Source organism: Salminus brasiliensis, chromosome 2 (assembly GCF_030463535.1).
Source record: "Salminus brasiliensis chromosome 2, fSalBra1.hap2, whole genome shotgun sequence".
Classification (NCBI taxonomy): Eukaryota; Metazoa; Chordata; class Actinopteri; order Characiformes; family Bryconidae; genus Salminus; species Salminus brasiliensis.
Window position 1 is genome coordinate 48,696,125 of NC_132879.1, and position 15,202 is coordinate 48,711,326.

The window sequence follows — 15,202 nt, forward strand, 5'->3', positions numbered from 1 at the left end:
CTTAAAGTGCACTTGTTTATGTATGAGCTCTGAATTATGATTCTCACCCCTGTTGTAAAGTGTACATGGATATCGTTGCTGTCACGTGACAGTGTTGTATCTCCAAAATGCCAACTTTACTGGACAAATGGACATCAGTGTAAAAAGATCTTATTCCAAATCATTTGAAGCATTTTTTTATTGCTGTGTCACTAAAATTTGACTCCATAGAGATTTGATGAATAATGGATATATATAAGTTTTGGCTTGAGAGTGAGGATATGTTTGGAGGAAGGGGCTTGATTGTGGCTGAATGGAGTGGACTTGAAATTAGAAGGTAGACTTATTTGGTAGCTTGGAAGTTCTATGGCTGCCTTGTAAGCATTTGCAGGACTGTCCAGGCCTCAACACAGTCCTAAGTATGCTGTGTAAACTGCACCAGAAACCAAGACACATACAAATATAAAGGACCACCCTAAAATGATAGAGGAAATATTTATTTAGACAACCGAATGCATGCCAGAAATACCCATTGACAGTTATATGAGCTCCCAACTCCCTCAGTCCCCCTCTCTTCGGCCCAAGACCAAACAAGTCTGAAGCAAGGGGCGGCAGGAGTGCCATCTGGTGGACACATCTTTGTATTGCATTGAAACATCATACATTGGAGGAGGGTGGGGTGGGGACATTTGTACAAAAGATTACAGTTTTATAATATGCGAAAAAGGGGCGGGCATATTTATCTTGGTATAAGTAAAACAAAATAAAAAATATTCACATCTCTTTTGCTCAGGGCAAGGAAGTGACCTCACACAAAAACACAGACAATAAAGAAGATGCACTAAGAATGCACATGCAGTTTGTACTCAGTGGCTCTTCGGTGACGTTTTTTTTCACCGTACACTTTCTTACAGGAGATTCAGACACAGCTAATGGTGGGGGGCATTCATCTTTACAGGTTAGTCCTAGATTTTTCCAATGTCCATACCATATTCGTTCCATTTGATGAATGAGTAATACAGAGACAAGGCAATGAAATTTAGACAGATTCATTTGAGGGCATTTGGGGGCATCACAAAGAGGAAAAAATACTAAAAGAGAGAGACTGATTTTATGTTTCTCAGAGAGGCCACCCAGCTGGCCACTAACGTCGCAAGATGTTATCTGGTTGAATGTAGGTAAACAAAATGTAATCAGCGTCTAATGCCAGCTAACGTAGGTTTGACATAGAACAGTATCCAACACTTAAGACCTTCCGTATGTCATCATCATATTAATGTAACTCCACAATTTAGTTGTGAGGTATGGTGACCAAACCCCAGCTTCTTTTTTTGTTCCTTAAAATTTGTTCACGTTTTTCCCTTTTCCTCCCAGTTTGGTACTGCCAGTTAACTCACCCGTTCCTAACTTCCCCTAGCACTAGCAATGCTCCCGACACTAGGAGGGTAAGGGCTTAACACATGCCTCCTCAGCCACCGCCTGTTTTCTAAATGCCGATGCAGATGTGGCATCACCAGGCAGCCGAACATGCTCGGAGGAAAGCACCTGGTCCACAGCTCCACACCAGCTAACAGACGCCTGTGCCTTCCAACATCGCTTAAGAGTGATGAGGGACGGGAGAGAGCGCCATCAGTCAATTGTGCTCTCTCAGATTTCGACTGCTGATGGCAAAGGGGCATGGCTCGGGATTAGAACTTGTCATGGTGTTAAGTCAAAACGCTGGAGCTTGATGTCAGCCTAGTGTTGGGTTTTGACGCATCTGTGACTTCGATTTTTTTTAACCAAAATTCAAAGTCTGTACAACGGTGAGTTTTGACGTCAACACAAACTATTCCGATATCTTTTGGGCGTTGGATTGACTTCTGTTGCCTGCTGGGCGAAAACAGTGAGCGATATTTGAATAGTTAACTAATAGTGTAGTGAAGTTTGAGCTGCAACGCTCAACCATATGTTAAACATATGTAAAAAAAAAAAAAAAAAGGCAAAAATATTGGTCCATCTATGTGCATCACCACATTCAGTCACTTCTGATTACATTTGACCTCAAAACACCATAATATCATAATATCAAAAATAACTGTAACCCTTTAAAAAAATCAGCAATAAATAGTCAAGTGGTGTCTGGCTGTATATATTTACACTCTATATTTCAGCCTAACCTACAACATAGACTGTAAGAGCACATTTGTATGAGGCAAAAAAGAGCATAAAAATAAGTTAAAATAAAAACAGTCAAGGTTATGGCAATAACCGAACACAGCACCTTTTTTTTCAGAAGATGCGGCAGTTGGCACAAGACATGTTCATTTGAATTTTTTCATCATTATTTCCGAATGAAACCAGAATTCCCATCTGTCTTTAAGAACCCCTGTAATTTTGAACCTCAATACCTCAATCTCAATAGTTTAGCTATGCGACTGACTTGAGAAAGCTTATGTATTCAATTAAACGACATGCACATATTTGAACTCTGTCCTTTGGGGAAACGGTCTCCACCGGTATCAGTGTCTTAGTCCATTTGGCTCACTTGTTAATTATGAATATACAGCAATTCATTAGGCTAACGTTTTAAGTTGAAATCCATGGTATCCATGGTTACTCAGTTATTTTTCCATACAGTGACCACTATAATACTCCTATAATACAGTTCATATGAATCAGAGTGACCAGACTCTCACAGTTTTCCCCTTTCTCCCATTGTCGTTCAGGCTTGAAAACCACTTGAAGTCCACTTTAGAGGGTGTAGTCTGATCTAGAACCATGGCAAAGGTATTATGTCATTGAACGACTGAACAGCACAGTCCTCCAAGAAGGATAAGTCTAAGGAAACAGTGATTTCTCTTTTATTCCGAAATAAAACCATGGCTCCACGTTTTTTTTTTCTTTTTTTCCGTGGAAGCTTCCTAACGTTCTCCCAGCAGTGTGGGTGGAGGAAGCAGTCTTGGAAAAGGTGATCCCACTACTTTACGATGAAAGTGTCTCATGGGATACCACTCATTCGTGTCCTTTAGCATCAGAACGTTATGTGTTGGCAGAAAGGAAAGTGTCTCAGTCATCGTATTCACACTGTTATGAAGTGTTCTTGATGTCACGTCACTGTAATTGTGCTTCTTCTGGTAAACCAGTGACATAACGTTCGAAACTAGTACACGTCTTCTAAGTCTACAGTTTTTTTTTCTGGCTTTTGTGCTTTTGTTTGAATGTTTGCGACGTACACACGTATGAGGACTGCTGAATAGATGTCTGCTTGTTTAGGAGTGCAAATGAATGGATCTGATGTTAGTTAGTAAGGGTATCTGTAGCTTCACACACTGCGAGGTGGTCTCTGTTGCTCGTGGGTGCGGCGGTTGCGTCCCCTCTTGTTCTCCTGGAGCTGTTTCCATTTGGCAGTGTTGGGAGGCGTTCTTCGGGCTGGTGGGCTGCCTCTCTTCCCCTGACTCTGGGTTACTTGAGTGCTCTGCACCTTCGGGCTGACTGGACTTGGCCTGGGGCTCTGGCTTTCTGTGCTTGTGGTACTCTTCATGATTTGGCTTCTCTGTGTGCCAGCCGTCTTGGGCAGATTTGGGACACCAGGACCGTTTGTCGCTTTCGGCCCGCTCTGTGCTCTCTGGTCGCTCTGATTCTGGCCCGCAGCCTGCAAGACCTGGCTGGTGGGTTGGGCAGCTTTCTGAGCCTGCCGCAACCCTGGGCTGGCTCTGGGGGCTTTCTTGCCGCGCTGCTTGCGCTCCTTCCTCCAGACTTGTTCGCAGAACTCGTCCACGCTGTGCAGATCCGGATGCTCCAGCAGGCTGATGAAGTCGCGGTACCACACTTTATGCTTGGGGATGGGCTCGCGGTCGGCAGCGCCGGTGCGCAGGAGCAGCTCTCCCACGCGCTGAGACGGGATGACCTGCAGGGTGAGGCGCAGTAGTGGCTGAATAAAGCCATGCTCCACTGCATGGCAGTGGTACACGCCGGTGTCAGCCTGGGTCAGGCTGCGGATCAGCAAACCTCGCTCAGTGTGACCTACTCTGTCATCCAGCTTAATCTGAGAGAGAGAGAGAGAGAGAGAGAAGGTGAGGTGATAAAGAACTATGGAATTAGGGTATCTGGTAAAATTCTGGAAGCACTTATTGCTGACACAGATGCAAATGCGCATGGACAGCTTGTCTAGTCCCTGTAGAGAAGTAATAGGACTTGCTGGAGTAATAGGACTTGCTGGAGCAGACAAACATGAACCAGGCATGGGCTAGAGGGGTAGAAAGCCCCCCAGCACCCAGCTCCATCCAGTATGTTGGGGACAAGATGGGGTGGGGTTTGGTGATCATCAAATATTCTGACCTCACTAGCACTCTTGCTGTTGAATGCAATCAAGTTCTTTACAGCAATGCTCCAAAACCTAGTAGAAAGCCTTCCCTGGACAGTAGAGACAGTTACTCCAACAAAAGCAGGATAAACTCTTTAATACCTTTGTTTTTGGAGGAAACCCTGAATGAGAAGGTGTCCCAATACTTTTGCCCTTTCAGTATATCTCTATAAAAAGCTTTGGATGTATTTCTAAAACATGTCATATTCTGCCTGCTAGACTGGGCTGAAGAGCATGGGGTCAGGCATGGTGTGAAAAGCCATGTGAGATTGCAGAGTAAGGCTGTAAATATTAGATTACCATTATGACTGTTGGAGGGCTGGATGTTACTCATCACTATTGGGCTTCTGATCACTGTTTGTAAGAGCAACCTGAGTGTGTGTGTGTGTGTGTGTGTGTGTTTTTGCTACCTCATGCTTGCGGTCATCGTTGGGCCTCTGGATCTGCCAGTAGATGAGAGCTCTTTGAGACTTAGAGCTACACTCCAAAAACATGCTGCTGTTCTCCACTCCGTACACACTCCTCTCCTCTACGCTGCTGTAGCCCTCCAGGTCATCTGCAACACACACAAAACAGAGTAGAGAATTTATTAAGGAAGCACTCATATGAGACTTCTGGACCCACCCCGTTAGACAATCATTTGTTGGTGGGTGAATCTGTTCATATCAATGCTGATGGTAAAAAATGTAAATCTGAGTGCAGCATTGTGTGTAGGTGGATATGTAAAAAATACAGTAAGATTAATGAAATGCAGACATTTTAACACAGTTAATGCATGATATTGTAAAATAATTTATAAAACTGAGTTAAAAATTTAATAAAAACAATAACCTGTGTGCATTCTTTATTATTATTATTATTATTATTATTATTATTGTTATTATTATTATTATTACTACTACTACTGCTACTAATAATAAACTTCATATTCACTATACTAATAAAAGGTTGTACATTACAATGAACCTCTGTTAGGCTACATTTCCGGTGCAGTAATGGTAAAGGACATGGTACAGTAGTGCAAGGACAATAGACAGCAAGACAGGGTGCATAGATAATAAGTACAAAGTCAGTAAATACAACCAAATTTATAAAATATATAAAAATATATGTGCATGTACAAATGTGTGCATAAGGGCTGGTTGAGGTGCAAACTATGTTACTATACTAATGTAAGAAATAAATAGTAAATGAAGTCCAGCAAAGCTCAGATGTGTATTCTGAGGTAGACCAGTCTGGTGCTGTAAACAGCATCACACAGTAAACAAGGTACAGTGAGAGTAAGAGTATAGAGAGCTTTAAGAGTGTTAAGGAAGAGAGAACAGTACACAGCCTTTTAATGCACATCTATGATTATTATATGTGCATTAAAATGTGTACAGTATTTTACTTATAAAATCAACAATACATTTAATTTGTATTCACTATATGGACAAAAGTATTGAGACACCTGCCCTTTTATTGTTTTTCTGTAGTGCAACACTGCTTTGGGTTGGAGTTACTGTCTCTACTGTCTTGGGAATAAGGCTTTCTACTAGATTTTGTAACAATGCTGTGTGGCTTTAGTGACAAGAGCATTAGTAAGATCAGGATTTTGGATGAGCACCACTATCATCAGTGTTAGCAACTTAAAGTAGCTGCACCCATATTGTGTACATTTGATTACCGTTATGTTGCAGATCAGAGCACTGGGAGAGAGGATCTCCATTTCTGATGTCTTGCCGCCTTGTTCTCCTGCAGAAAAACGACAAGAATTATCGTTTAAAACATTCAGATCTCTCCTTAAAAACAAGGAAAACATAGCCTTCATGTGTTTTAATGCACAAATACAGACAGATCCAGTTTAGGTATACTTTTGAGCAAGCGTTTGAAACACGAACTGCCGCACAGCACTAGAGGGCACTGTTGCTCCAGTCAATGAATCGTCCTTCAGCAAAACACATTATGTTGTAGCCTCAGCTTTCAGCAAGGGGGGGGGAAGCTGGCATGCACCACAAATACTGGAGCACCAGTTGGTGCACACAGCAAAATGACTCATGGCTGGGAGCCCTTCCATAGACGCGTTATGGAACTCCACACTGCAGCGCCTTCTGATGTCCAGCAAGAAAATGGGGGCTACATGGCCTGTAGTCCTGAAAGCCTCTTTCAGTCTGTCTGTGGGCCAGGCTCAAGCCAGAGCTTTTATGGCAGCTCTGCCACGGGCCAGGCACTGGGGCCAGGCCAAGCCTCGTATCCGTTCATATTTTAGAAATGCATAAAAAGGCATGGAGGATTTCCTGCACTAAACGAAAAAATCAGAGTCAGGATTGCTTTGTTATAACATAATAAGAAACGAGAGGGAAAGAATATATAGGTAAAGTCTAAAGATCAGACTGTAGATCAGACTGACTTTACAGGGGATAAAAAGAAGAGATATGAGCAAAAGCTGAAAAACACCTTCTGCTTCTGTCACTGTTCCACTCTCTCTCCTCATCTCTCGCCTTCGCGAGATCTCCAGAGCTTAATATATCTCTCTCAATATATCTCCTCCTTTTCTGTCTCTGACTCCCCATCTCTGTGTTTGTGTGTCTCACACCCTGTAATTCAGTCTTTCACTCACATGCACGCACGCACGCACCCTTCTTGTCTTTGCGATCAGGGCACACGTGTGAGTTGCGGTGAAAAGTCTGCTTCTCATTGCCGCTGGAGTGAAAATATTTGGAGAGGAGTGGGGAGCCCTAGCAGTGCTGACCAGGCGGGTGTGCCCAATTTTGCCCTGAGAGGAAACATGGGAGGAAAAAGACAGCGGCTTGCATATGGTACCCACTAACATAGGGCATTATGGGTAAAATATTATATTATTAAGGTATCATTGCTAAGGCTCAAAAAGCTTCTCCATTTCCAAAATTTGACAATAAAGCTGACTTTGACTTTGAAAATGGCAGCCTTTACAGGAGAAGGAATGAGCTTTCAACTAAACATTTAATGGATGTCAATGTAAAAAGATTTGGAGCATTCCTATTGGTCTATTTGTCATGCAGTTTTGACACAGTGTAATAAACAACTGCCAGATTTCCATTATGTCAAAAAGAGGAAAACAGCAAAAAATGACATATACACTGTATGGACTGTTATTAAGTGTGCTCCTCCTTTCAAATGAAAATATGAAGTAATCTGGATGCTTCGAAGATCAGTCCGTTTCTAGTGACTATTGCTGCGAAAGGCTTACTGCTGTCAACAGTGTAGGCTTGTTTGCTCCTGGCTGGTTTTGACCACTTAAATTTCTCAGAACCACCATTGTTTGCAAGGTTGGTTTATACAGTTTTACCGTATTTACTTAAGTAGTTACTTCATTTGCCATATTAGAAAACAAGCTTGTTTTATATCACTAAATTGATGCCTTACACCGCATACACACAGCATTTCACACGTAAACCACTCAGCCAGAATGACTTATTACAGTATATCTAGCCCGCACATAAACCTGTTTGCTATAACCCACAGACCTCCTAGCATCAAAGCGTTCTCCCTACATTTTCCCAAATCATTCATACTCTCGTGCTTTCTAAACCCCAAGGGTAAAATTATTATACACTTTTGTCAACTTCTCAAATACTGCAAATCACTATATCCTATTACGGAACAGAAGCAACTGAACTGTCTTGGACTGCCATGGTTGGGAATTTTGGAAACTAGAATGAATCTCAGACAATAATGTCACTTAGGAGGCTCTCCTGTATTAGCACAGTGCACAGTGACATCAGAAATGTATTTGACCGATATTTCATATATCAAATTAATATCTGATGCTGTCCTTATTGTACATTAGAAGAGCAGCATATATAGGGGACACTGTACACTTGGGCTAATGTAATATTTTCTCACATTTTAGGTATATGTAGTGCTAATCTCTATATATGCTATGCTATTATGCTATAATCTCATATATGGGTACCTATGGCCAAATTACATATATTGATGTTTTTACATAAAAACAAAAATACATTACTTTGTTACATTATCACCCAGTAACTTTGTTTTATTATAAAGTAATACTTTAGTAGTAACTTTATTATATATATTATAACATACAAAATCAATTAATAAATGAGTACATCTTTAGCCATTAACTGACTTGTTAGGACAGATAAGCAGGTCTGGAATTGTCATTATGCATGGTCAGCTGATAATTCCAGTGATAAATTCAAAACTCCTGTGAAAAGATACCTATTTGTATCCGGAAGATAGAACTGCTGATATGCCGGCAAAAGAAGCAAAGCAAACTCCCATGTTACAGCAAAGACCTGCAGGACAATTTAGCAGTCAGATGAGTGGTAGAGTACTTCTCTACTATAATCTATATAATTTTTTATCAAAACATGCACTTGAACAGATGTCCACAGTATGCTCAGAAAAGCTTGTCATTACATACAATGCTGAAAATACTGCACTGTCATGTAACCCCTTCCTAGTACCACCATTACTGTATGGGGTGTGTGAGTGCATGTGCGTTAAAAAAAGAGAACTAATATGTTTGTGTTTGAGAGAACAGGCTTCCATTGGCTTTACCGAAGTGGGTGGCATGAGCGATGTAGGTGGCAGATTGTATTTAAAGGCAGCAGTAGCACTCTGAAGGTAGTGTGTATGAATGAGGTATGAGATGTAGGGCAGAATGTGTGTTTCTAAACGGTAGAGTTTGTACTGCTTGGCTTTAACCACTTGTGGAGTGATGTGGTGGTCAGAATGCTGAAGGCTTGAATTCCAAAAGTAGTTCCAGGAGGTGCAAGAGCACTGCAGAAATGTTCCCAAGTCAGACAACAGGGATTCATCCACACAGATCATCCACCATTCGTGCACGCATAGATACAAACACTAAATACTAAACAAAGCTGACTGGATTCTTGGCAAACACAGTAAACACTTATGACTAAGCAAGGCCAGTGCAAGTGCACCTACCCAAATGACAATGTCCAGCCAACAACTGTTCGTGCCTGATCTCACTGTACTGTTTTATGTTAAAATGATGATTCCTGAAGTCTTCAGTACCCAAGGAGCCAATAGAGTGCAAATCAATGTGTTTGAGGAATGTATGCCACCCCCTCCTCAATTTGTTTACAGATTATTTCCATCTGTAGGTTAAGATTCACACCCCCTTTATTGCATGATCAGAACAATCTCCCCACACCTGATAAGCAGGCAGTTAGACTGTTGGGCCATCCCACTTTCGTTTTCTCTTATACATTGAAATGTACATGGCTATACAGCTCTTGAGTGGCCTAACAGTCTACCTGCTGACTTGTCAACAGACAGGAGATTGTAAGGTTACATCCCATCAAAACTTCAGCTCTCCATGGTCAGGAGTCTAACAACAGTAAGGCCTCCCCCCATGTGATAGGTGGAGTTCTAACCTGCAGATGGAAATAAACAGCCGACAAACTAGAAGGAGAGGAGAGTAAAATATTTAAGCAATTTCAGCAATTTTATGAATGTTGTTGAGGCTCATCTTCATAAGTATTGCTGATTGAACTGAGACACACAACTTAAAAATGTGAGTTAGGAGAAGTTTGGACTAAAATAAGCACAGACACTGACTGACCTCTTAGCTGTGGGGAAGTATCTGGAGCACTCTGTTCCATCCCAGGCGCAGTACGGATCTCTGGCCAGACAGCATTCAGCACAGGCTTTTCCGTACACCTCACAGCGATGCAGAGGCATCTGCGATATTCCCACTGCAGAACCCAGGTAAAGCTGTTGCTGTTGAGGCAGACAAACGCAAAGCAATGAGATCAGACCACAAGCGCTTCACTGACATTTATTGGAAACTCGCTAAGCTGTATGGGCCAGCAGCCATCGGCAGACTCACTTGCTTAGTGGAGAGTTCCATGGCAGTGATGGGGGTAGGCTCCTAAAGGGAAAACACACAGAGCTCTGAATCATTGGTATTTTTCACTTTCCGTAATAAACACTGCTAAGCAAGTCTCAAGGGGGAGGTGCAGTTGCAAATGTACTGTTCATGCAGTGTTGGTCACGCATGATAAGCTTACCCTGAAGACGGTCATCTCCTCCAGCACCACCTCCTCCAGGTCATGCCAGCTTTCTCTGGGGATGGTCACCACCTTTAACACTGTGCCCATATCTGTCCACGTAATTCCAAAAAAAAGATGTTTATTGTTTCTTACAAACCTCAGTATTCACACTTTTATATATGCTTGACTTCTATGTTGGATTGGTTTGTGTGTCATTAGTGTCTGAAAAAGTTGGTTTAGAAAAATATGAAGAGTAAGAGTAAATGGCCACAATTACTGGGAATAAAATCTTGTTACATTTACCCTATTTAATATGATGTTGTTAATCATGATGCAAAAAATACTATGAATTATTTAGTAACAATTGAGCATATTATGAGAAGTCCCATAGGGTTCTATTTTAGTGTCTATAAAACATGTTAATTATGTACTGCAGTTATGAGGGTGAAGAACTGAAGTGTGGGTTAAGCAGTTAAAGAAAACGGAATTTCTCTGGCTTTAATGAAATCACAAGAACCAACTCATTTACATATATCCCCTTTTCAGCCTATCACAGTTTATCCCCGCCTATTCATATTGAACAACCTGTTTAATTGGAAAATGATTGTGTAAAATCAGTTTTGGAACAACAAGCCACACAAAACTTGTAAATTGACCTCAAAGAAAAATGTTCATATATATGCTCCCTTAAACTGGCAAAACCAGTTAAAGCAGCACTATGCTCTTGCTTCTTGATGAGCTGGATTAGAGGTTCTCAGCTCTAGCCCTTTGCGACCACTGCTCTGCATACTGTCAAATATTTCCTGCCCTAACACATCTGATCCAGCTAATCAGCTAATAGTCAGGCCCTCCATGAGCTGGATCAAGTGTGCTGTAGCAGGAAGTAGTTGAAACAGTGCAGGCTTCCCAGGAATGGGCTTGAGAACCGCTGAGCTAGATCAACAAACTAAAACCTACACTAAATATATCCCAAGCTGGATAACCTTCATGCACATGCATTTGTGGATCAGAATCATATTTTCATACGTATGTTGAGAAGATACTAGCCTGTGCCAATGAACATGACATCATACTGTCCATCCTCTGCCTCCACTCGGTCCACTACCAGCTGGGTGAACTGGTACTCGGCGTCTGTCCGTACTACGATGGGCCGCCCACCTACGGGCTGCACAGGGTTGTACATGGCTGGGTGCAGACGTGCAAACGTGATCACGTCGTCTGGGAGGTCTTTGGTTGAGTCAAAGCCACCAAAGGTCTTACTGGGGCACTGTGAAGAGACGGTGGATTGGTTGACTGCAGCATCAGTATTATCAGAACTGTATTAAATGGCATAGTGTAACTAACTAATACCAACAGCTAATAACTAACATTCATTGCTTTACAGGAGTGGCTCCTAACCCTGGTTCTGCTCAGCCACTTCACCTTGTTAATTCGCTGATCCGGTTCAGGGTCAGACTACTCCTGGGCCAGTTCTGGCATAACGGTTACCTGGGTTAACTTTGCTATCTAAAACACTTTAGCTTTTGTCAACAGTAGGTGCATGAACTCACTGTGCCAGGCCGTGGGTACGGCACTCTGCCCTGGAAAGGAACCCACTGATAGTTGGGCCCATCTCTGTGGGCGTAGGGACCCAGGAACACTCTCCTGATGTCGGCCATGCTGTACATGCAGATCGCTGATCCACGAAAGATATTACTGTGCCGAAGAAGATGGAGAGAGAGAGAGAAAAAAAAATGTAACTCTTGGACTGTTTGATACTCACGGGTGGGAGAATAATCAGTAATCAGCCCATGGAAGACGAATGGCAAAGCATTTGTAAAATGTTAATTAGTGAAAAATTCAATTAACCACGGGGCACATGAACATACTAATTCTCTGCCACTCAGTCGGGGGCTTGCACATACGCATACACATACATACACACACGCACAGAGGCATTCACACATACGCACCCCCCACCCACAGTCCGATAAAACATTGATCTGGCGCCGCCGACTTCGAGGCTCATTAAGTACTAATATTAAAAGCCGGTCCCCAGAATGCACTTCTATTCATCTCTGGAACGGAGCACTTAGAAAAGCAATTAAAGCAGTCTAATTCCTCAAAGCTGGTAATTGAATTTTCGAGGGGCCGTGTTTTCTGCATACATTAGAGACGCAGCCAGGCAGGAATGCTGAACCGGCTCTGGCCGAGAGCCGCCCGCCACATTCTGCTTTTTTCGCCGCTTTGACGGTGATTAATCGTGATGTGTTTGTCCTCTTCCTCATCTCTCACTTACACACACACACGCAGAGGCGATGTGTGTGAAAGCACTGCATGCTCATCCATCATCTTAAAAGTCCCCCACTCTCTTGTAACTCGTTTGTCTGCTTTTGTTCCGCCCTACGCCTACGCCTGCCCGCTTCTGGCTGCTCGGCCCAGCACTGAAGCAGTCTGGCTGGTAGCGGACGTTGTCTTTAACCCTTCTATGTTCTAGAGTGATTTATGTAGATAGATAATTATATCATAGGTTATTTCTGACATTGCACACGTATTTATTGAGCAAAAGAAGACTGCACCCACAACAATACACTGTGTGATCTACACTGTGTGGTCAATTCCACCTTCCTTTATTTTGCTAGAGGATAAATTTCCCTTTTTTAGTCTTTTGGAGCATTGCAGTGTTGGATTGAGCACCAACCATCATTCCAGAGAACACAGTTCCACTGCTTCACAGCTCAATGCTCTCTCAACCTCTCTAGCCCACACCTGGCAGTAGGCAGCCTGTTGCCAATAGGTCCATGTTAATCTGCTCCAGAGAGTCTTGTTGCTTTAGCAGTATGACTCTGCAGGGTCTAGACAAGCTGTGAGTATGCATTTGCACATCTATGTCAGCAATAGATGCTGCGTAAAGTAGGAATGTATTCATTAGAAGAGATGTCCACAAACATTTGGACAAATTGTGTATTTGTGCTGTAGCTGGGAACGGCAGAATCTGTACTGCTCATAAGCAACACTGAGCTGGAGAAACCGCTGCCTGCTATTTACAGTAATTTTACAGGTGATCAGAAATAACAAGAAATAATAAACCAAAGTGCAACAGGCATTTGCAGGCGTGTGTGCCTTGGAGGACCTAGGAGAGTTAATCGCATTTGCTCTAGGCATGCCTGAGACACTGCTGATGGAGCTGCAGGTAAGAGGAGAGTTTGAGGAATTTCCCATCCAGAGTGCAGTGATGTGAAGCATTTGTCTACATCTAACTGGATTACTGGAAGAGGGCGAGAGAGATTTGTCTAAGGAGATGAGCTGCATCACGGCCTGCAGATCACATATGCATGCTTAGAGAGGGGTGTGAAAGCGCTGGTGTCAGAGAGAAGGTCAGAAAGAAAGAAGAAACACAGGGAGGGACAGAGAGGTCTCTGCATGTGTATGCACAGTATGTGTGGTTTGCAGTACCTGGAGGTAGTGAAGACAGCATAGATCACTGGGTTCTTGGGGTCTTTGGCAGTCATTATGAACACATCCTCTGAAAAGCCAGGACATCGCAGACACATTGAACACACTGAATTCGTTTGGACATATCTGGTTCAGAGGTTCACTGAGTGTCAAAATAAAGCCTATACTCACGGAGCTCATCGAAGTGAGTGTCTATGCCATTGAGGCCCGGGACTGAACAGGTCAGTTTAGCTTTAAGAAAGGTTGTCCATTTATTCACCAGACTCCTGTGTCCTCCTTGATCATTCTGTGTAAATCACATCCACACACACATACAAACATATAATACAAATAGGAACAAATACAATGGGTTTTATATAATGTTATATATAGTGTGTTTAGTAATTTCATTCAAATGAAAAATGATGTCAACATGCCCATTTACCATGAATGGTAAAAAAGGACAGATTTAGTCTGTAAATAACAGCCACAATCAATTTATAGTAGCTGCATTAACTACATAGACATTTTATTTTTATGTACTACTATTTTCATGTACTACAAAATGATCCTCAGGCATGGTGGGGGGAAACAGTTAGACTGGGGGCCAAAAGTAAACAGCTACTGATAAAGCCAATACTAGGGTAACTTGTCTGGCACTATACTCTTAGCACTCTTAGCAAAAAAGGGGTTTGCATAGGACCAACAATCTTCAACGTAGATTTGACGCAGAAGCATCAGTTTGGCTTGAGCTATACATGTATTTATGTGTGTCTGGGAATGTGTTGGTGTAGAGGTGTGTGTATTGTTACCTTACACAGTTGTGCTATTCTGGAGATGGTGGCTTTGCCGGTATGTTCTCCATCCATGGCGTTCTCTTTGAAGAACAGGAAGATTTTGTCATCTTCTGGGTTATCACTCTCCGGGATGAGGTAAATGCCAACAAACCTGGGATCTGGCACACAAACACACAAACATGAGGAACTGTTCAGCAAGAGTCTTTTTAAAATGCCATACTGGCAGAACCACCCATAGTTCTAAGCCTTGCAAATCTGGGCCTAAGCCGTTTTGACAGTTAAACCATATGGGAGTGATTGAACACTTCAATAACTCCATCTCAACTTTGACCAAATGGGCCAAAACCCCGTCCAGCGCTCGAATATCAGCAGCTACGGGGGTTGCTCTTACTCGAGCGTGACCGCACATCTCGACGGAAGCGTAACGTGACTCCTCGCCCACGCTGGCAACGCAGGCACACGGCTACACGCCGCTCTGTGTTACACCGCACCGGCAGGATATGGAGCTTACAGAGCGGAACGACCGGCCCAGCCACTCGCTCACCGTTGGATTAGGGTCTACATGCCAGTGAGTGTAAGTGGAGGGAATTCCTTGGTGTAGACCCACCCACCTACCCACCTTTTTTCAGACTTGGCGCGTAGCATTCAATATGTTTTACGTT

At 42.7% G+C, this 15,202-nt stretch overlaps 1 protein-coding gene across 1 annotated transcript in view; it reads right to left on the minus strand.

Moving 5' to 3' along the window:
- Window positions 1-442: 442 nt before the first annotated feature.
- sema3aa (sema domain, immunoglobulin domain (Ig), short basic domain, secreted, (semaphorin) 3Aa) overlaps window positions 443-15,202 on the minus strand; it is a 45,456-nt gene continuing 30,696 nt past the window's right edge. Inside the window, exons 7-17 of the mRNA XM_072673052.1 lie at window positions 14,556-14,698; window positions 13,936-14,050; window positions 13,765-13,834; window positions 11,880-12,024; window positions 11,377-11,596; window positions 10,348-10,439; window positions 10,167-10,208; window positions 9,900-10,057; window positions 5,991-6,058; window positions 4,735-4,880; window positions 443-4,006 (exon numbers count right to left, since the gene is read on the minus strand). Of these exons, the coding sequence (XP_072529153.1) occupies window positions 3,284-4,006; window positions 4,735-4,880; window positions 5,991-6,058; window positions 9,900-10,057; window positions 10,167-10,208; window positions 10,348-10,439; window positions 11,377-11,596; window positions 11,880-12,024; window positions 13,765-13,834; window positions 13,936-14,050; window positions 14,556-14,698 (1,922 nt within the window). The 3' untranslated portion in view covers window positions 443-3,283. The remainder of the gene's footprint in view (window positions 4,007-4,734; window positions 4,881-5,990; window positions 6,059-9,899; window positions 10,058-10,166; window positions 10,209-10,347; window positions 10,440-11,376; window positions 11,597-11,879; window positions 12,025-13,764; window positions 13,835-13,935; window positions 14,051-14,555; window positions 14,699-15,202) is intronic.